The sequence below is a fragment of the Peromyscus leucopus genome, chromosome 19 (genome assembly GCF_004664715.2).
Source record: "Peromyscus leucopus breed LL Stock chromosome 19, UCI_PerLeu_2.1, whole genome shotgun sequence".
NCBI lineage: Eukaryota > Metazoa > Chordata > Mammalia > Rodentia > Cricetidae > Peromyscus > Peromyscus leucopus.
Window position 1 is genome coordinate 21,482,708 of NC_051079.1, and position 19,891 is coordinate 21,502,598.

A 19,891-nucleotide genomic window follows, 5' to 3' on the forward strand; every position below is an offset into this window, starting at 1 on the left:
TTAGCGATCCAGCCAGTAACTCAATTCCTGTCCCGCGGAGGAGGCTCATGCCTCACCAGGGGGAGGCGGCTTACAGCCTAGTTGGGCCTAATGGTCAGGTGAGCTAGCTGGGTGGGGGACTGTACCCGCAGCGCCCCACTCCGGCCAAGCAAGGCTTGCAAAGAGTTCGGGTCAAGAGTGAGAGGCTGGGCGGGGTTGTAGACAACAATGGCCGGAAAAGCTTGTACTTGCCTGCAATACTTGCTTCGGAAACCCCTCCTGGTCCTTCAGAGAGGCTGGCTAGCCAAGGCACAGGAACAGGGCTGGGCTGGAGATAGGGTGGGGGAGCAGGCGCCACTTGTTGGAGCTGGTTTGGATGTAGTCTGAGATCCCAACGCTTGGGTAGGTTAAGGCACTGAAGCTAGGCACCAGAGACCTGTTGTCTCGTGTCATCCCTTTGGTAACTTTCAGACTGAGGTTATTTTATTTTGTGAGACCGAGTCTCGTGTGTCCCAGGCTGGCCTTGGCTCACAATGTAGCCAAGGGTGATTTTGGACTTTTGATCTCCCAAGTAGTGGCATCACAGACTTGGTTTTATGCCATGCTGAGGGCTGAACCCAGGGCTTCCGAAACGTTAGAGGCGCACTCAACCAACTGAACCACGTCCTTGGCTACAGAATGGGTGATTTTAGTGTCACCTTGTAGATACACAAACCCGGGCTCTAGCGGTCAAGGGCATCACTAACCAAAATATGGCGGATTCCAGCACATGTTAGACAGATTCTAAAGCAGCAGCTGCTTGATTCTCCGGGAACTTGACGAGGTAGAGAAGGGAGACGGGGCAGCAGGGTTTAGGGGGTCCCCACAGTAGCTCAGAGGGTTAACCTGGGCTTAGGAGGGAATCTGGGAGTCCCTGGGGGGAGAGAACAGAGGACATGGCTCCTATACAGGTTGCCCAAGGGCCACCTGGCTGGAACAGAACTGTAAAAAGCTGGGGGCGGGGGTGGATGGGGCAGTGGACATAGGGTCATTGGCATTGAGGACCAAGTGGCCCTAGAGGAGGAGGTGGAGGAAGAAGTGTCGGGGAGGAGAGCCGGGGAGCCACAGTCCCAGGTGGGCAGAGTGAGGACCTGATATTTCGGAGGCTGACGTCACTCAGGTTCTTCGGAACTTCCTGCCAGTGACAGGGAAGTTTGACAGGGATTCTAAAGGACTGAGCCTCAAAAAAGGTGTTTGTGGGGCTGAAGAAACGACTCAGTTGATACAGTGCTTACTGTACAAGCAGGAGCGCCAAAGTTCAGATCCCCAGCACCCATCTTAAAAAAAAAAAAAGCTGGCCTCTTGTCTGGGACCCCGGCACCAGGGAGGCAGAGACAAGCAGATCTCTGGAGCTCACTGGCCAGCCTAGCTGAACTGGTGAGGCCCAGGTCCAGTGAGAGAGCCTGTCTGAAAAATAAGGTGGAGAAGAAAACATCTGACCTCAGCCTCTGACCTCCACACCCACAGGAACACAAGTGTGCGTGCCTGTGCGCACACACACATCATCTTTGGCCGAGAACAGAGGCAGCGGGAAGGCACTGGGGAGGCAGCGCTGACTCAGTTGTTATCTGCCATCAGGGGTTATCTGCAAAGGGACTGCCATATGCTGGTTCTTCTTCAGGGGCCCAGCACAGGCCAGCACAGGCCTCGGCAATCCCATTGCTCAGGTAGGGACCTGTGGTTCACCTGCACGTGGCCAACTGGAATGGCGGCCTCAAAGGTCAACTTTGGTTGCGTCTGGTATGAACTGCGGGGCCGGGGTACAGGGGACCAGGGAACTGAGAGTGACCTCAGGGTGGAGATAACAAAAAACATGACCAAGGCACAAGGAGGGATGTGGGCTCCCTAAAGAAACTGAGGCTCCAGCAAGATCCCAGGAATGTGCATACACATGTTTATGCAACGCCTGCTTTTGGCTTTCTTTGAACTTCTGGTTCATGCTTCATGCCAGTTCTCTGTTGTGACAGGTGTGGCATGCTTGAACTGCTCTTGATAAAAGGAAAGCGAGCCGCTGGACCGAAGGGGTGTTAGCTCTGACAGGTTTTGGATGGATTTGGAGATTCGGATAGGAACACGCCCCCTTGCCCTTTCCCACTCTTCACACTCTTCTCCCTTCTGCTTTTCTTCTTTTTCCTTTTCGGACAGGGTCTCACGTAGCTCAGGTAGGACCCCAACTTGCTATGTCACCGATGATGACCTTGATCCTCCTGCCTCCACTTCCTCGGTTCTGGGATTACAGGGGTGAGCCGCTGTACCCAGTATTAAGCAGAGCTAAGGATCCAGTCCATGACTTTCTTACATGCAAGGCAAGTACTCTGCTAACTGAGCCACATCCTCAGCTCCTGGAATATGTTTCTGATGGTGAAAATGCATCCTGTGTACAACTGTCTAAGGCAGCGTGTTAATTTCCCAGTAGCCACATGATGAGGAACAGGGCCGTCTTTGTGTCAAACCCTGTTTATTGTGTGCAGCCCCGTGGCCTCTGTTGCTGATGTGGCCAGGGAGACAGGCCAAATCGTTCCAGAGCTGGCCGCGGCTGGTGGGAGGAAGCTTCCACTGGAACCTTAGACTGTGCCTGCCGCACAGGGAGCCTCTCTTTACCCCAAACCTGGCTCGTGCCTGAAATAGTGCAGACACTCAGCAAAGACCCAGTGGCGGAGGCAGGAAGTAGCTTGTGCGAAACACAGATTCTCCAGCGGGCATTGCCTTTTATAGACAGTCGATGTCGGACTCATTTTACAGACGAGGGTACTAAAGTTTGCAGGACTTTGATGCATGGGCTAGGGATGTAGTTGGTAGAGTACTTTCCTAGCATACCTGAAGCCCTGGGTTGATTCTCAGCACTCAGGAGGTAGAGACAGGAAGATCAGGTTCAAGATCTGGCTAAGACATTTACCACCAAACCTGATGACCAGAGTTCAGTCCCTGGGTCCCACATGGTGGAAGAAGAGAACCAACTCCTGCCGGATGTCCTCTGAGCCTCATACATGGAGACAAGGTACAGGAACACACACATGCACACACACATACATATGTACACACACACACACACACACACACCCCATAAATAAACAAATGGAAAAAAAGAAAAGAAAAAACCCTTTGCTTTAGACAGGGTCTCACTACATAACCCTGGATAGTCTGGAACTTGCTATATAGACCAATTTGACCTAAACTCAGAGATCCACCTGCCTCTGCTCCCCTCAAGTGCTGGAATTAAAAGGGGTGTGCTACCATGCCAAGTTCCAGAAGAACTTTTTTTTTTTTTTTGAATTCTAGATATTCTTTTTAATCTCCGTTTTCTGAGTCCTCCAGATAGGCTGGCTTTGACCAATATTGCTGTTTTGTTTTTTTCTCTCTCTCTCTTCTTTAAATTTTATTTTATTTTACAATACCATTCAGTTCTACATATCAGCCACAGGTTCCCCTATTCTCCCCCCTCCCACACCTTCCCCTTACCCCCAGTCTACCCCCATTTCCCACCTCCTCCAGGGCAAATCCTCCCCGAGGACTGCACTCAATCTGGTAGACTCAGTCCAGGCAGGTCCAGTCCCTTCCTCCAAGACTGAGCCAAGTGTCCCTGCATAAGCTCCAGGTTTCAAACAGCCAACTCATGCAATGAGCACAGGACTTGGTCCCACTGCCTAGATGCCTCCCAAACTGATCAAGCCAATCAACTGTCTCACCTATTCAGAGGGCCTGATCCAGCTGGGGGCCCCTCAGCCTTTGGTTCATAGTTCATGTGTTTCCATTCATTTGGCTATTTTTTTTTTCAATAATTGAGTAGAACCGAAATTTATTATAAGCCACAGTCGTCCTAGGGACCTCCATACTATATATATAGCCTCTATGGTTCTATGGGCTGTGGTCTGATTGTTCTTTATTTTATACCAGAAGAACTTTTAAACAAGTCCCATCATCCTTCTTCCCAGGCCCCCTCACTCTTATGCAGGGATTGGAGTGGAGGAAGAAACTGTTTAGGATGGCAGGCCTGTGTGATGCCCTGGGAGATAAGGGGACAGGAAGAGGCACGAGTCTAGTCCCAGGTGATCCTCAGCAGGCCTCCACCGCTGTGCTTTAGTGTCTTTGGAGCAGAGGGAATCCCCCGTCTCATCCCAGACTCCCCTATAAGCTTAGGGATGTCTTGTGATAGTTTAGCGTGTGTCATCTGTCCAGAATATGAATGTTTGGAGCACTGGGGGTAAAGGTTGAGGAAAGGGAACAGGGTGGTATGCATGATCAACTCTGGGTTTGGTTCTCAGAAATGAGCAGTTCTGTGCTCTGAGGGTGGGGCCTGGTTGTCTCCTCAGAGGATAGCTGGACAGGCTGCTCTCTGATCTAGGGCTGACTGTGTGAAGGAGGGCATGGAATGTCCATCCATCTCCGACCCTCTGCCCTCTGGCAGGGAGTACAGGAGGCCGCAGGCCTTCCCTGGACTGGTCACAGCTAGTGAGCTCTGAAAGCACCCAGAGCTACAGTACAATCACAGTTCTCTTTATGCCGTTTGAGATCTGCTTAGCCCTGGACTGTGTACAAATGTGCTGTTACACCCTTAACCTTGGGTATTGGTCCTCACCTTCCACTTTGGGCACACCAGCCTAGCTGGCCTGCAAGCTTCTGGGAATTCTCCCGTCCCACCTCCCGACAGGAACTCGAGGACTACAGACACTTGGCATACTGTCTTGTCTTTTGCATGGATTCCAGGGATTCCAACTCAGGTCCTCAGAGTTGCGTAGCAATGTGGCAAGTGGCTTTACCCACTGTGCCATCTCCCCAGATCTCCACCTTTTTTTTTTTTTTTTTTTTTGTGAGAGAATGTCTCACTTTTCCCTGGCTCTCACCCAGGTAGGCTAGGTTGGCAGGCCAGTGAGCTGCAGAGACGTGCTTGTCTCTGCTTCCCTGGCACTGGGGCTCTAAGTGGGTGTCAGTACGCTTGACTTTTTGTGTGTGTGTGTGCCTGTGTGCGTGAATGAATGTGTGTGTGTGTGCGTGCATGCATGTGTGTTTGGGTGTGTGTGCCTGTGTGTGTGCATGCATGCGTGTGTGTGTGTGTGTGTGTGTGTGTGTGTGTGTTTGGGTGTGCCTGTGTGCGTGCATGCATGTGTGTTTGGGTGTGTGTGTGTGCGTGCATGCATGTGTGTTTGGGTGTGTGTGCCTGTGTGCGTGTGTGTGTGCCTGTGTGCATGAATGAATGTGTGTGTGTGTGCATGCATGCATGTGTGTTTGGGTGTGTGTGCCTGTGTGTGTGTGCATGCATGCGTGTGTGTGTGTGTGTGTGTGTGTGTGTGCCTGTGTGCGTGCATGCATGTGTGTTTGGGTGTGTGTGCCTGTGTGTGTGTGTGTGTGTGCCTGTGTGCATGAATGAATGTGTGTGTGTGTGCGTGCATGCATGTGTGTTTGGGTGTGTGTGTGCCTGTGTGTGTGCATGCATGCATGTGTGTGTGTGTTTGTGTGTGTGTGTGTGCCTGTGTGCATGCATGAATGTGTGTGTGTGTGTGTGCCTGTGTGCATGCATGCATGTGTGTTTGGGTGTGTGTGCCTGTGTGCATGCATGCATGTGTGTGTGTGTGTGCCTGTGTGCATGCATGCATGTGTGTTTGGGTGTGTGTGCCTGTGTGCGTGCATGCATGTGTGTTTGGGTGTGTGTGTGTGCGTGTGTGTGTGTGTGTGTGTGTGTGTGTGCCTGTGTGCGTGCATGCATGTGTGTTTGGGTGTGTGTGCCTATGTGCGTTTGTGTGTGTGTGTGTGCCTGTGTGCATGAATGAATGTGTGTGTGTGTGTGCGTGCATGCATGTGTGTTTGGGTGTGTGTGCCTGTGTGTGTGCATGCATGAATGTGTGTGTGTGTGCCTGCATGCATGAATGTGTGTGTGTGTGCGTGCATGCATGCATGTGTGTTTGGGTGTGTGTGCCTGTGTGCATGCATGCATGTGTGTGTGTGTGTGCCTGTGTGCATGCATGCATGTGTGTTTGGGTGTGTGTGCCTGTGTGCGTGCATGCATGTGTGTTTGGGTGTGTGTGTGTGCGTGTGCGTGTGTGTGTGTGTGTGTGTGTGTGTGTGTGTGTGCCTGTGTGCGTGCATGCATGTGTGTTTGGGTGTGTGTGCCTATGTGCGTTTGTGTGTGTGTGTGTGCCTGTGTGCATGAATGAATGTGTGTGTGTGTGTGCGTGCATGCATGTGTGTTTGGGTGTGTGTGCCTGTGTGTGTGCATGCATGCATGTGTGTTTGTGTGTTTGTGTGTGTGTGTGCCTGTGTGCATGCATGAATGTGTGTGTGTGTGTGCCTGTGTGCATGCATGCATGTGTGTTTGGGTGTGTGTGTGGGGGGGACTCTGGGTCTGGAACTCAGGCCTTCAGGCTTGTGTGGCAAACACTTCACTGACCGAACACAGAAAGGCCCCTGCTTTCTTCCAGATCCAGCAGCTGCTGGCTGGAGCTGTCAGGACTGAACTGTGTGGAGTGAGCCTAGAGCCCTTGTCTTCCTGGCCATGCCCCTGTCTCCCCTTCCTCGCAGAAGGTCTTTGCTCCTTTGTGTGTTAGCTTTTTCCCCCTGTGACAAAATTACTACTCAGGAGCGGAAGAGTTTACGTTGCTCACAGTGTGTCAGAGTCTTTTTCTGTCTCCATGCTAGGACACTTTGATCAAAAGCCACTTGAGGAAGAAAGGGTTTCCTTGGCTTACACACTGGATCACTGTCTATCTTGAGGGAAGTCAGGGCAGGACCTGGACCTCAAGCAGGAGCTGAGGCAGAAATCACTAAGGAGAGCTGCTCACTGGCTTGCTGCCCATGGTTGGCTCAGCTGCTTTCTTAAAAACCCAGGACCACTTACCATGAGCTGAGCCCTCCTTCATGAACCATTAGTTATGAAAATGCCCCCTAGGCACCCACGTGGGGGGGGGGTCAGGATCCATCCCTGGTGCATGGGCAGGCCTCTGGGAATCCGGTGCCTGTGGTGTGATGCCTTGCGCAGCCTTGGTGCAGTGGGAAGGGGCTTGGACCTGCCTAGGCTCAGTGTGCTGGGCTCTGCTGACTCCCCATGGGAGACCTTGATTTGGGGGATGTGGGGATATGGGGTGGCTTGGGAGAGAGGGCTGGGGGGTGGGATGAGGGAGGAGGTGGGGTCTGTGGGTGGTATGTGGAGTGAGTAGAAATTTTTTTTTTTTTTTTTTTTTTTTTGAGACAGGGTTTCTCTGTGTAGCTTTGCGCCTTTCCTGGAACTCACTTGGTAGCCCAGGCTGGCCTCGAACTCACAGAGATCCACCTGCCTCTGCCTCCCAAGTGCTGGGATTAAAGGCGTGCGCCACCACCGCCCGGCTGAAAATTTCTTAATAAAGAAAAATAAAAAAGAAAGAAAGAAAGAAAATGCCCCCTAGACATTCCCAAGGCCAGTTTGATGGAGGGAATTCCTCAGGTGAGATTCCCTCTTCCCAGGTGTTTCCAGTTCGTGTCAAATTGACAAAATCTAACCAGCACATGGCTTTAGATATGTCAGGCATCACAGTGGGGAGGTTATGGTGGAAGAGTCAGGTGTGCAGACATGGGCTTATATCCCAGCACAGTGGGGAGACACACAGAGAGCCAGGTGTATCCTTGGTGCCTGCTAGTCAGCCGGCCTAGCCTACCTGGTGCGTCCCATGTCCGTGAGGGATACTGCCACAAAAATACGTGGATGGTGCCTGAGGCTCAACGGCTGAGGTCGCCCTCTGGCTTGCAGCCCTGCAGGTGTCTCCTCCCCCACTCCCACCCCCCCACGTACCCACACGTACACAATTTCACGTTTTAAGGACGCTTACAACCTTGTGCCGTGTCTGTCGCCGCCGTTAAAGGTTGGATCCACCTGAGCGCTTGAAGCAGGGATATATGTCCCTGGGCCAGCCCTGCAAGTCTGCTGCCTAGCGCTGACCTTCTTTCTTCTCCTTCTGTCCCCTCTAGCAACATGTCTGAATGCTTGGCCGATGCCCTGTGCCAGCGCTGCCAGGCCCGGTTTGCCCCCACAGAGCGCATCGTCAACAGCAACGGGGAGCTGTACCACGAGCACTGCTTTGTGTGCGCGCAGTGCTTCCGCCCCTTCCCGGAGGGGCTCTTCTACGAGGTGAGGAGGCTCCGGGTAGAAGCCTGTTCTTGAAGAGTCCGTGGCGGCTCCGTGACCTGGCCAAGCTCCGAGGCAGCAGAGCTGAGTGTCACGCATGGTGTTGGCCCATCCCTCACCAGGGAACTTCTGGAGTCAGCAGACTCCCCTGGACAGGTTCCGGGCGGGTCCCGGAGTAGGAAGAACCCCACCATGGTGCTTGCTCTCCACTGGGTCAGATAGTAAACGCAATGGCGGAGTGATTCCATTATCTGGTGAGGGTGCTTTAGAAATAAGGATACTCGTGGTTGGAGTTGGGCAACCAGGTGATGTTTGATGAGGCCGGAAGAGAAGGGACACACACACACACACACACACACACACACACACACACACACACACACACACACTCCTCTGCAGGAGAAGATCTTGGCAGAAGCCACAGCATATGTACTGAAGTGGAAGCGTGTGGGAAATCTGGGGAGAGGCTGGTGTGGCAGAAGTGAAGTCTGGGGATGAGCCGGAGAGTGGCAGGCAGTAGACAGAGACTCGATCTTTCTATCTTAGCGGCTCTCCTTTGGGGTCTTGAGCTTCTTTTCTGTAAGAGGTCGGAGCCACTTGGGTTTGGAACAGAGGAGTCACATCATTGTTTAATAACGTGAAGAAGACCCCTCTGGTTCAAGGCATGTGACATGCGCCTGTAACACCAGATTGTGGGAAACTATGTACTGTCTCAAAAACAAAGTGGAAGACAGAGAGAGGCCCCAGGCAACGTGCCATACAGAGGTTGGGAGCCAGCTGGGAGAGAAGCTGGGGTACCAGGTGAGACCAGGAGTGGGGTCATTGAGTATGGAGATAGTTCAGATCAAAGTCAAGGGCCCTGAATTGCCCACGCCAGCTCACAAGAGCAAGTAGTTAAGTCCTTTCTAAACATGGCTGTTGTTAAAAAAGTAACTCATGCACAGGCTGGCAGAGGAAATGCCTTGGTCATCAGAGTGCTCAACTCACATTGTCAGCTCTTGAGTTGAATCCCCTGAACCAATGTAAAAAAAACAGGGCACATTGGCTTGTGCAGGAATCCCACACTGGGAAAGCAGAGAGACAGGTGGGTCCCTGAGGCTCACAGGCCAGTCAGTCAGTCTAGCCTATTTGCTGAGCCTATCATAGGCTGGTGAGAGAGCCTGTTCCCAAAAGGGGTGGGGTGCACCCACATACACATAAACACACACATAGTAAACCATATCGGTATACAGGGGTATAGTACTTTATTAAGAAATGAAGATAACAAATAATTAAAATGTCCTACTTCCCATTATTCCATTAGACTTTCACGTCTTTTATGTGTCTGAGATTATTTCTGCCTATGCGGCGCCACTTGTGACATTGGAATGGTCCCAGCCTGGCAGTGAGATTCACACCATGGCATCTGGCAGACCCAGAGTCGGGGCCTCCGTTGCCCGCCCCCCCAGAGTCAGTTAAACACTGACAGCACTCCACTGGGCAGGAGTGGAGGGGGGACCAGGACTCAGAGGGGGGTGTGCTCTCTTCGGGAGGGGGGGCTGACGGCGGCATCGCGGGTTGACTGATGTGGGTATGCGGCCCGCATGTCAGATGAGGATCTTTTGCTTCCCAGGCTCCTGAGAGATGCTGGCCGGCTGTAGAGGCAGCAGAGCGTTGGGGAGAAGCTCTGTGAGGGGCTTTAGACCAGAACCAAGCAATGCACACAGTGGGTGTTGGGGAGATGTTGCTGCTGAGGGAGTTCAAGCCTCTGCAGTTTCTCCGGCTCACTGGGAGAGCTGCATGTATAGTTTTAGGAGAAGGGAGTTATCGAGGATGACTTTGAACTTCTGGTCCCTCCGACTTGCATCTCCCAAGTGCTGGGATTACAGACAGGCACCCCCACACCCTGTTCATGCAGTCCTGTGAACAGAAGCAAGGGTTTCCTGCATGGTGTGCAGACCCTCTACAAACTGAGCTACAGCCCCAGGCCCAGATTTTATTTTTATTTTTAAAGTAAATTGTTAAGGGAGAGGAAGGCTGAGGCAAGCTTTGGTCACACTTGGAGACAATACATGACAGCCTCTGACCGCAGCACTGGGGTGCTTTTCTTTGTCACCCCCATTCCTCAGGCCCTTCCTGTGTCCTCTTTCTTCCCTCTTCCCGCTATGGGCCTTCTACAGTCTCCAGGGACACTGACCTGGTCAGCTACGGAGGACAAAGCGGCACATGTGACTCAGATTTGACCTGTTCTGCCCCAGCCCCAGCTCCCACCTCAACTTGGCCTGCAGTCAGCATCCTCGGGTCCTCAACAGACAGCGGAATCCCCAAGAGCAGCCTGGGACCCACAGCATCTCTGTGAAACACTCTTTGCACTCTGCTAAACTGCATGGGCCAGTCCCCGGCTCCAGCTAGCTTGAGAAGGCTTGCTTCTCTGGACCCCATTCCCTCATTATGTATTAGGAGCAAAGGACTGTGGGGATGATGAATGACTTGCTTGTCTTTTGTCTGTGGCTCCATTTGCAGTTCGAGGGCCGGAAGTACTGCGAACATGACTTCCAAATGCTGTTTGCCCCATGCTGCGGATTCTGTGGTAAGAGCTGGTGACGCCACCTGGGAAGCGCAGTGGAGTGGGGTGGGGGTGGGTGGCAATACTGGCACTCTACTTAACCTGGGAACTTTTACTCACCACCTCATTCTATCTCTCTGAGTGAGCATTGCTCTTCAGATCCCTAAAGGAGGGGTGCTTGGACAAGGCTAAACTGGGAGGAGCCCCAGGCTACATAAGGACTTGGGAGGTGCCGAAGGGTGGGGCGTGCCCTGACTGACAGCTGAGGTCTCTCCTCTTCCAGGTGAGTTTGTTATTGGGCGCGTGATCAAGGCCATGAACACCAACTGGCATCCAGGCTGCTTCCGCTGTGAGCTGTGTGACGTGGAGCTGGCTGACCTGGGCTTTGTGAAGAATGCAGGCAGGTGAGGCAGCCGCATTTGTGGCCAGAGAGGCGGGTCTCTTGCCCCCACTCTAAGAGCCACGGTCCAGCGAGGTACCAGGCACCTTCCAGGCTCTGCAGTGTTCTGGGCGGACCTGGCCGTGAACCTTGTTCTACCCCTACTAGATGGAGAACACAGTCCCCAAGGCATGGATAAAGATGGGGTAGAAGGGTGAGGACAGATGGGGCTTCCTCTGAGCAGGGGGCTCCTCTGGGGACAGCAGGCATGAGGATTCTTGAGTGGCTATGGATGGATGAGGAGTTTTAAGTTCACAAATCACTATGACCCCTGACACCCCACCTGCTGCTCCCACACCATGCTGACCCCAGCTGTCTGCCTTCCTCCCTGTATGCACGTGGCTGGAGGATGTCGGACAGAAGGTCCTTAACCAGGTTGCCCAGTTTACTCTAAATTCAGAACCGTAAACTTCATCGGTACTCTGGCAATTCCCCTTCCAAGAAGCCTTATTCTTTCTTCTCACCCCTGCTTCCCTCCCTGTGGGTTCTACACCTCCCCTGCAGCCATGACCTCATCTCCCACCTGCGTGGGGAAGCTTTGGGGGAGCTCCCAGCGACACCTTTGGGCCCCAAAGTCCTTCAGAGCATAGCTGCTGACCTTCTCTACGCCTCAGGACAAGCCTGGGTATCACCAGGTCCTCTTCTTGACCTCCAGTGGTCTCACAGCAGGGCCCTCCTGCCTAAACTGCCTCCTCTCCCAGTGAGACCTCTGTCCTGTGCTAGCTTCCTCCAGCCTCTCTCTGCACAGAGATGTTCTTCGGGCCTGTGTCCGTACCCACCCTTGAAGATGAAGTCTTGGGTCTCTCAACAGCACATCTGGACTATCCAGGGGTCCCCTCCAGATCTCCCCTTTGCTCAGTTCCCCTGCCTGGGTGGCATCTCCATTTGAGATTTCAACACAACAGGTCTCAAATAGAGCTGCAAGTTTCTCCTCCTCTGACCCAAGTCTGCTTCTGCAACCCCTGTGCCAGAAAAGGCCTTGCTGCCTTCCAGAGACCCTCCAGCTTCCCACGAGACTGTGCTTCCTGTCTGGGTACTTGGTTCTCTGTCAAAGCCCCTCTGTCTCAGCCTACAGTGATCTTGCCGCTTTGCTATGCCTCTGGAGGGGCACATGACCTCATCCTGGTCCTGGCATCTGTAAGGATGCCATGGTCTTGTATTCAGCAGGCCGTCTTGGTGAGGGACCACCAGGGTGGACAGACCTGTACTGGTGAGAAGTAACACTGAGCAGGAGGGGCATCAGTCTGGGCTGTGCTCTTTCTGAGATGAGCCATGCACAGGCCACTACCCCATGCTTGGAAGTAGCATCCATTTGGAAGACGAAATGTAATAGAAGAATAGAGGGTTTCTCTGTTGATGGGCAGGGTGTGGTTGGAGGGTTAAGTTTGAGAGCCCTTCCAACCTAGGATGGCACTTGAAACTCCATGATGCATGGCTTCAGGTCTGCCTGGGGCAGACATACCACGGGGCCACCCAAACCACAATAAGGGAGACATTGCCTTACTTGGTCATTCTTGGGTGGAAGGGAAGAGAATTTCAGGGGAAGACATCATGTGTCAGGTTGAATTAGCATAATAATTTCCTTTTCCTTAAGGCTTGATTATGTTTAGGAGTCATACAAACAAGTACAAAAAGGATACATGAGCATGGTCAACACATGCTGACAAGTTCAGCAGTTCAAAGCCAGGCAGCCCAGGCTGGCAGAAGCCTCTTGGGAGGGAGTGGAAATGCCCCCTCTGGGTTTGAGTGAGCTGGAGACAGGTTCACACACCTGGGTCCCTGCCTGCAGCGGACTCTAATGGCTGTCCATCTATGCCATATGCCTGACCAGGCCACCTTCTACTGAGAAACTCCAGACGTTGTCAGGCTAGAGGCAGATGTGGGAACAGGGTTACAGCAGGGGAGTCCAGAGCTGTGTTTGCTGGACTCACTTGCAGTCAGTCTGAAATGTACTCATGTGTGGCTATCCGAGAGTCTGTGTCCCCCAAGCTCAGAATGAGATCATCTCCCAAGGCAGGCAAGGACTCTGTATGGATACACAATACACCATGTACTTCAAAGGAAATATTAGACGCCCCTCTAGTTCCATTGAGATTAGTGCTGCTTCCTTTTCGGGGTCCTGGGCAGCTTGCTTTCTGGGTTATTCTGTTGAGCTTTGTTGCTGTGGGCATCTGCAGTATGAAGGAAGCTGGAAGTTTCGTGGGGAAGAAAGATCTCCATTGTTCCAGAAATGTCCCTGTGGCTCCCTTCCCTATTTAGTACCAGTGAAGTCACTGAGTGTCTGGGAGCTGTAAATAAGGCAGGCCAACCCAGTCCCTGTGGAAGGGTGGGCAGGGCATCCTGTAGTTTGCCCCCGCCTCTTGGTGGAGTTGCTCAGACTGGATGGCCTTGCCGTTAAGACCTTGGAGCAGGGCAAGAGCTGCTGACATGTTAGTTTATTTGCTCAGGAAGTGGTGAGGGAACATAGACTTCTTTAGCTGGCCCTGGTAGCGTGGGCCCCAGTGGAGAGCTGGTCCTCCTACAACAGTCTACAGCTGGCCTGGTGACAGGACCTCCTTGCTCAAGGCTCACAGTTCAAGGCTCACAGCTCGGATCGGGCACTCAGGGAGCTCTCATTGGTTTTTCCCTCAAAGCTGGGAGGTGGGCCCGCGAGCCGCTTGCTGCAGAGCAAGTTGCACAAGGCGTGGCGGAACTTCTCAGCCACGAAGAAGTACATGACAGGGTCCAGGGCCCCGTTGAGGCTGGTGAGACACGAGGTGATGCGGTTCCCGAGGGCCAGGGCACGCTGAGCAGAGCAGGACATCCCACCGCCGCCGGCGCCGCCGCCGCGGTAGTGAAGCACGTAGACCGAGCGGTGGATGTGGTAGGGCACAAAGCAGATGAGGAAGATGGCCAGAACCATAGCAATCATGCGGACAGCTTTGTTCTTGAGGTGCTTCTCTATGCGGGGGCCCTGGCGCAGGCTGCGAATGATCAGCAGGTAGCAGGTGACGGTGGTGATGAAGGGGAAGGTAAAAGCCACGGCCAGGGAGGCCAGGGCGTGATGGGAGGCCTTCTCCCGGTACAGTTGCAGGCAGACCACTGTGTGGTTGGTCTGCACGGTCTGTGGGCTCACGAGAAGCGGGGCCATCGCCACAGCCACCACCACCCACAGGAAGGCGCAGGCCAGGTGGGCATAGAGAGGTCTTCGGAGCTTGAGGGACTTGACTGGGTGCACGATGGCCAGGAACCGGTCGGCGCTGATGCAGGTGAGGAAGTAGATGCTGGCATACATGTTGAGGTAGAAGAGGAAGCCAGTGAGCCGGCATGGGATTTCCCCAAATGGCCAGTGATTCCCGGAGAAGTGGTAAACCAGCCGAGTAGGCAGGACCAGAACACAGGACAGGTCGGCCACAGCCAGATGCATCAGGAACACGTTGGCCGGGGTGCCTGACTTGTGGTCCCATATGAAAAGCCACAGGGCCAGGGAATTGCCCACAAAGGCTAGGATGAAATCCAGAAGGTAGAAGCAAGCGAAGAGCATGTTCTCTAGTGGGGTCTCCTGTCCACATTGCTCAGAGTAAGCCAGGGAGGAGTTGTCTGCCAGGCTCGGTGGGGCTGTCTCCAGGCCATTCATGTTGGGGCTAAAAGCAGAACAGGAGGGAATACGGAACCAGTTGTGGGATCCCAGGATGCACCCCGAGGTCAGAGGCAGGACCTCTGACGCCTTCATTGTCTCCCGTCACTAACTGGAGAGGAACGGAGCTATTCTAAGCTTGTCATAGCTGCTGAGCTACCAAGGGGGAACTCCTGTGTCTGGGGGATTTTCTGCGTCCTTTGGAGCTGGCTGAGCCTCAGGCATTTTGAACCTCAATCTCAGTCCAAATCCAACGGAGGCTTGGTTTTCCCTGTGAGTAGGAGGGCCTGGGGCAATTTCTGGAAGACCCAGAACCGGGAAGTTACTTTCTGCACTGTGCCTATCCCTCAGCTTAGAGGGTGGATGAGTTAGTACTGGAGGGAGAGGGGGTCCAGCTTGATTGTCTGGGCTTCTGAGCCCTTATTTTCTCTTCTAACCTCACCCCAAGGCAGGGGTGGCATTGTGGAAGGGGTCCCTTAAGCCCCACTCCCCATGGGTGAGTAAGTAGGGTCTGTTGCTAAGAGCCAGGTACTTGGCACCCACTACTCTGAGTCCCAGAGTCCCAACTCTGACCTGTTGGCCTGGTCTGCAAGGAGCAATATGTCACAACTTTTTGTCCCACGGTCTGGCTCCTCCCGCACTTGTTAGCAGGGCTCCATCGGGGCTGCACTGGGCATGCTGTCTGCCGCGGCACCTGAGAAGCCCAGGATCTCTGGAGTTTTCCACACTTAGCGGGTCAACTCCATTTTGACCAGCTTTTCCGGGGGAGAGCTGGGTTTAGGAAACCTTTGCAGGACCTCAGACCAGCAGGGAGTCCCTTCCAAGGCGAGGTGTTCCACAGCCCAGGCTGGGGGTATGAGGGAGTCCTGCATCTTCCAGGATCCAGTTTCACCTCTGGGAGCCTAGGGGACCCCCGTGGCCAGAGCTGGGAGTGTGGCTCATCACATTACACACACTGGAGTTGCCCATTGGCTTTTGTGGGGCTTTGCCAGGACTGGCTACCTAACTTTGGGGGGCTCAGAGTCAAATGAAAATGCATAACTCCTTGCTCCCAAAGTAAGCATTTGGGTTGGGGATGTAGCTTAGCTGGTAGAGCGCTTGCCCGGTACGCAGGAGGCCCTGGGTTCGACTCCTAGCACAAAAACTGGGTGTGGTCGCGAGTGTAATCCCAACACTTGAGAGCTGGGCAAGAGGTCAGGGTCATCCTCCGTTAGATAGAGAGTTCAAGACCAGCCTAAGCCATGACTCTAAAGCATAATAATAATTCTAAAAAGTAAGAATTTCAGGATCACAGAAATTGTTAACACAGCTCAGGGCTCTGTGTGACTGCAGGGTGTCTCCACTGTCACCTCCGCCCAGTGTCCCTTCCTGCCCACCCCTGCCCCTTACCTCTTGCAGATGACCCAGGAGGGCAAGGACGGGAGGCAGGCGAGCGGTGAGCCGGCCGTGGGTGGTGCTCCAGGTGGACTCCTTGGAGCTGTAGGAGGGAGGCCTGACTATTTAAGAAGAGCAGGAGAGCCCACAGCGCCTCTGAACCTGAAAAAGCGGCTTCATTCCTGAGGGGTCCTTTGTGGGGTAGGCTGCTTTTCCAGCTGGGTCTGCTTCCACGGAGCACGTACTGAATATTCCAGTGTATCCTCAGATTGTGCATACCCCCATCCCCCAGCCAGGCCACAGAGCACCACAGAGGCCAAGTGTGTGACTGTCCTGGGAGCCTGGGAGTGGGCAAGGGCTGGGCCGGGTGGGGGTCTTTGGCTGGAATTGATAGACACAACAGGACATTTCAGAAGGGTATGGTTTTCTACTAGTAGGGGGGTAGGGAGGGGTCAGCTACCATGGCAACGGGCCAGGATCCCAAGCTTACTGGTGGGGGTGGGGGTAGGGGGGGTGTTGTTATGCATGCCAGGGTTGGAGCTGAGGAGTCTTGGGCCAGATGAGAGGGGATTCTTTCAGACACTTGCTGTAGGGTCCTTGTGTCCTGTCCTGTATAATTAGGCCCCGTTTGGATGTGTGGAATAAATCATGGCCTTTATGTGGAGCCCTGCACAGCTGCAGACGCCTTATAAAGGGGGTGCTGTCTATGCAGCTCAGCCCAGCAGGCCTGGATTTTGCCTGGGAGGGCTTCTCGGCAGAGCACGGTCAGCAGGAGGGCCTCAGTGTCTCCCCGACCAAGGCTTGCTCCTTCTGGGGTGGCTCAAAGCTGGGATGCATTGGGCGTTGCCTGTGACTCATCGAAGTTCATCAAGGCTGATATCACTAATAGGGTAGCCATACAACACAGCTAAGTCCGAATTCTTAGTTTCAAAAGACATTTCAGTTGAAGTGTTTGAAATTACGGCTGGGCATATAGCTCAGCCAGCACAGTGCTTGTCTAGTGTGAAGGCAAAACCCTGGGTTCCACCCTCAATGCTGCAGAAACTGCGTGGTGACTGATACCTGTGTTCCCTGCACTTGAGAAGCCGAGGCAGGAAGACGAGACGTTCAAGGTCATCTTCAGCTACATGCTGAGTTTGAATGCAGCCCGAGTTACAGGAGATCCTGTCTCAGAAACAAACAAGCGAAACATTTACAATTATGTGTGCCTAACATCTGGAGAGGACCTCCTGCCCAGTGGTATCTTTCGTCAGTCTGTCTTTCCACACAGCACTGTGCAGCTGGGAATTTTGCCCCGTTTGACAGTAGAGGAAGCCAGAGTTCAGAGAAGTGAGGTCATCCACTCTAGCAAGTGGCAGAGCCTGGCTCTCCACCCTAGCACATGTCACTGCAGAGTAACACTTTACGTGTATTTAGTCCTTTCTGTTGGCCTGAGGCATTTTGACATGAGAATTCTTTTTTGGGTGTTTTTCAAGACAAGGTTTCTCTGTGATCCCTGGCTGTCCTGGATCTCACTCTGTAGACCAGGCTAGCCTCCAACTCACAGAGATCTGCCTGCCTCTGCTTCCTGAGTGCTGGGATTAAAGGACATGAGAATCCTTAGGTGTGTGTGTGTGTGTGTGTGTGTGTGTGTGTGTGTGTGTGCACTCACACATGTGTGTACATAAAGCAGGAAACCCAGCTGAGTGTCTAGGTGGTGACTTCATGAAGCTCTAAAGCATCTTAGAGAGAAATGAAGTGGTGCCTGAGGAGTTGGGAGGAATAGCTCATCAAGTGTTTTCCATGGAAGCAAGAAAACCTGAATTTGATCCCTAAAACCCATGTGAAAACCCCTTGGTGTGGTAGCACTTGCCTGTAATCTCAGCACTGGGGAGGTGGAGACAGGGAGGTTGTCGGGGCTCTTTGGCCAGCTATGGTAGCCAGCTTGGCAAGTTCCAAGCCAGGGGGAGCCCCTGCCACTGAAAACAAGGTGAAGGGCTGGAGAGATGGCTCAGTAGTTAAGAGCACTGGCTGCTCTTCCAGAGGACCTGGGTTTTGTTCCTAGCACCTACGTTTGGAGTTTGCAACTGCTTATAACTCTGGCTCCAAGGGCTCCAACACCTTCTTCTGTCTTCCATGGGCATGCATACACATGACATACACTCACAAACATACATGAGTAAAAAAATCAAAATAATTTTGAAACTAGTAAGAAAAATATATAGGCTGGGAAGACTGCTCAGTAGTTAAGAGCGCTTGCTGCCCTTGCAGAGGACCTGGGTGCTGACTCACACTGCTAGTCATGGAATTGGCTGCCCTGAGCAGAGCATTCTTGGACTCACATACTTTTTTCATTGTTCTGAGGCAAATCCTTAGATGCTATCCACGTTTTTGTTGTTGTTGTTTTTTTGTTTTTTGTCTCAACAGGGTTTCTCTGGGTAGCTTTGGCTCTCCTGGAACTCACTTTGTAGATCAGACTGACCTTGAACTCACAGAGATCCGCCTGCCTCTGCCTCCCGAGTGCTGGGATTAAAGGCGTGCGCCACCACCGCCTGGCAATGCCCCACTTTTAAAAATAACTTACTATGGTTATTTATCTATGTGGGTGGGTGTGTGCCGTGGCACGTGGTAGAAGTCAGAGGACAACTTATAAGAGCTGGGTCTCTCCTTCCACATGTGGATCCTACAGATGTGGAACTCAGGTCACCAGGCTTGGTGGCAAGCTCCTTTGTCTGCTGAGCCATCTCAGTGGCCCGTGTCCAATTTTTTAAAGTGTGGATTCTGGGGTTTGAACTCGGGACTTCATGCTTGCAAAACCAAGCCCTTCGTCAACGGAACTATCTCTCTCGCCCTTTGGGTTTGGTGATTTTGACACAGTGTCTCACGGTGTAGACAAGGCTAGCTCAAACTCACCGTCCTCCCGCCTTTGATCTGTGGCGTGAGAGCCACCATATCTTCCTACAGCTTTGAAGCACAATTCTTCTGTACTGGATGAACGCTGTGTTGATTCTAAGGAGGGCCCATCTGATTTAGAAGGGAGCCATGGGGAATAAGGCCATGATTGTAGCAGAGACACAGACAGAGAGGAGGAGCTGGCTAGAGTGGGCGGCTGGGCCTGTGTCCACGGCTGTTGTGTAAACGTCTCGGGTGAGCACAGATGCCAGGGTGAAGATGCGCTCCAGAGATCACAGAAGTGAAGGCTCCAGCCACAGGCCACAGCTGCTGCCAGTGGTGGGGTAGGAGGAGCCCGGGCCGCCTGTGCTTGGACACTGGCCCGGGTCAGCGTCCACTTGGCTCGTGTCACAGAATTATGTCCACGGCTACTTCTCAATGATGGGCACCCCTGGTCCAGCAGAGGTACAGCCGGTAGCTTAGCAAGTAGCAACAGACACCTTGTTCGGGCCCCTAGCACCGTGCTAAGCTCCAAAGACAAGACCTAACTAAGGGCAAGTAGAGAGTAACGCTCTGTGGCATAACTCCAGACAACATTGAGGTAGCAGAGGATCCCCCTGACCAGGGGCTCCTTGAGTCAATCTCTGTGACAAGTCAGCCAAACAGGGTAATGGTGAGATCCGGGGAAATGGTTCAGTTACCCTAGGCAAGCTTGAGGTCTGATGCCTGGCGCCCATCTAAAAGCCTGGCATGGGAGCATGCGTCTATTGCCCTAGCACTGGGGAGATGGAGACCGCCAGATCCCTAGAGCACACTGGCTAATTTAGGCAAACTGGTGAGCCCCAGGTTCAGTGAGAAACCCAGTGCCAAAATAAATAAATAAATAAATAAATAAATAAATAAATAAATAAATAAATAAATAAAATAAGGAGAATAATT

At 53.0% G+C, this 19,891-nt stretch overlaps 2 protein-coding genes across 3 annotated transcripts in view; one reads left to right on the top strand and one right to left on the bottom strand.

Moving 5' to 3' along the window:
- The window catches only part of Lims2 (LIM zinc finger domain containing 2), a 40,027-nt gene that overhangs the window by 14,442 nt on the left and 5,694 nt on the right, over positions 1–19,891 (top strand). For both annotated transcript variants that reach the window (XM_028867079.2, XM_028867077.2), the window contains exons 2-4: positions 7,951–8,110; positions 10,610–10,676; positions 10,936–11,056. In XM_028867079.2, coding sequence (XP_028722912.1) covers positions 7,955–8,110; positions 10,610–10,676; positions 10,936–11,056 — 344 coding nt within the window. In that variant the 5' untranslated portion in view covers positions 7,951–7,954. The remainder of the gene's footprint in view (positions 1–7,950; positions 8,111–10,609; positions 10,677–10,935; positions 11,057–19,891) is intronic.
- On the bottom strand, positions 11,065–16,499 carry Gpr17 (G protein-coupled receptor 17). The gene is made up of 2 exons (XM_028867075.2): positions 16,097–16,499; positions 11,065–14,714 (listed from the first exon to the last, which is right to left on the bottom strand). Exon 2 carries the CDS (start codon positions 14,705–14,707, stop codon positions 13,673–13,675), a length of 1,035 nt encoding a protein of 344 aa, XP_028722908.1. The 5' UTR covers positions 14,708–14,714; positions 16,097–16,499; the 3' UTR covers positions 11,065–13,672.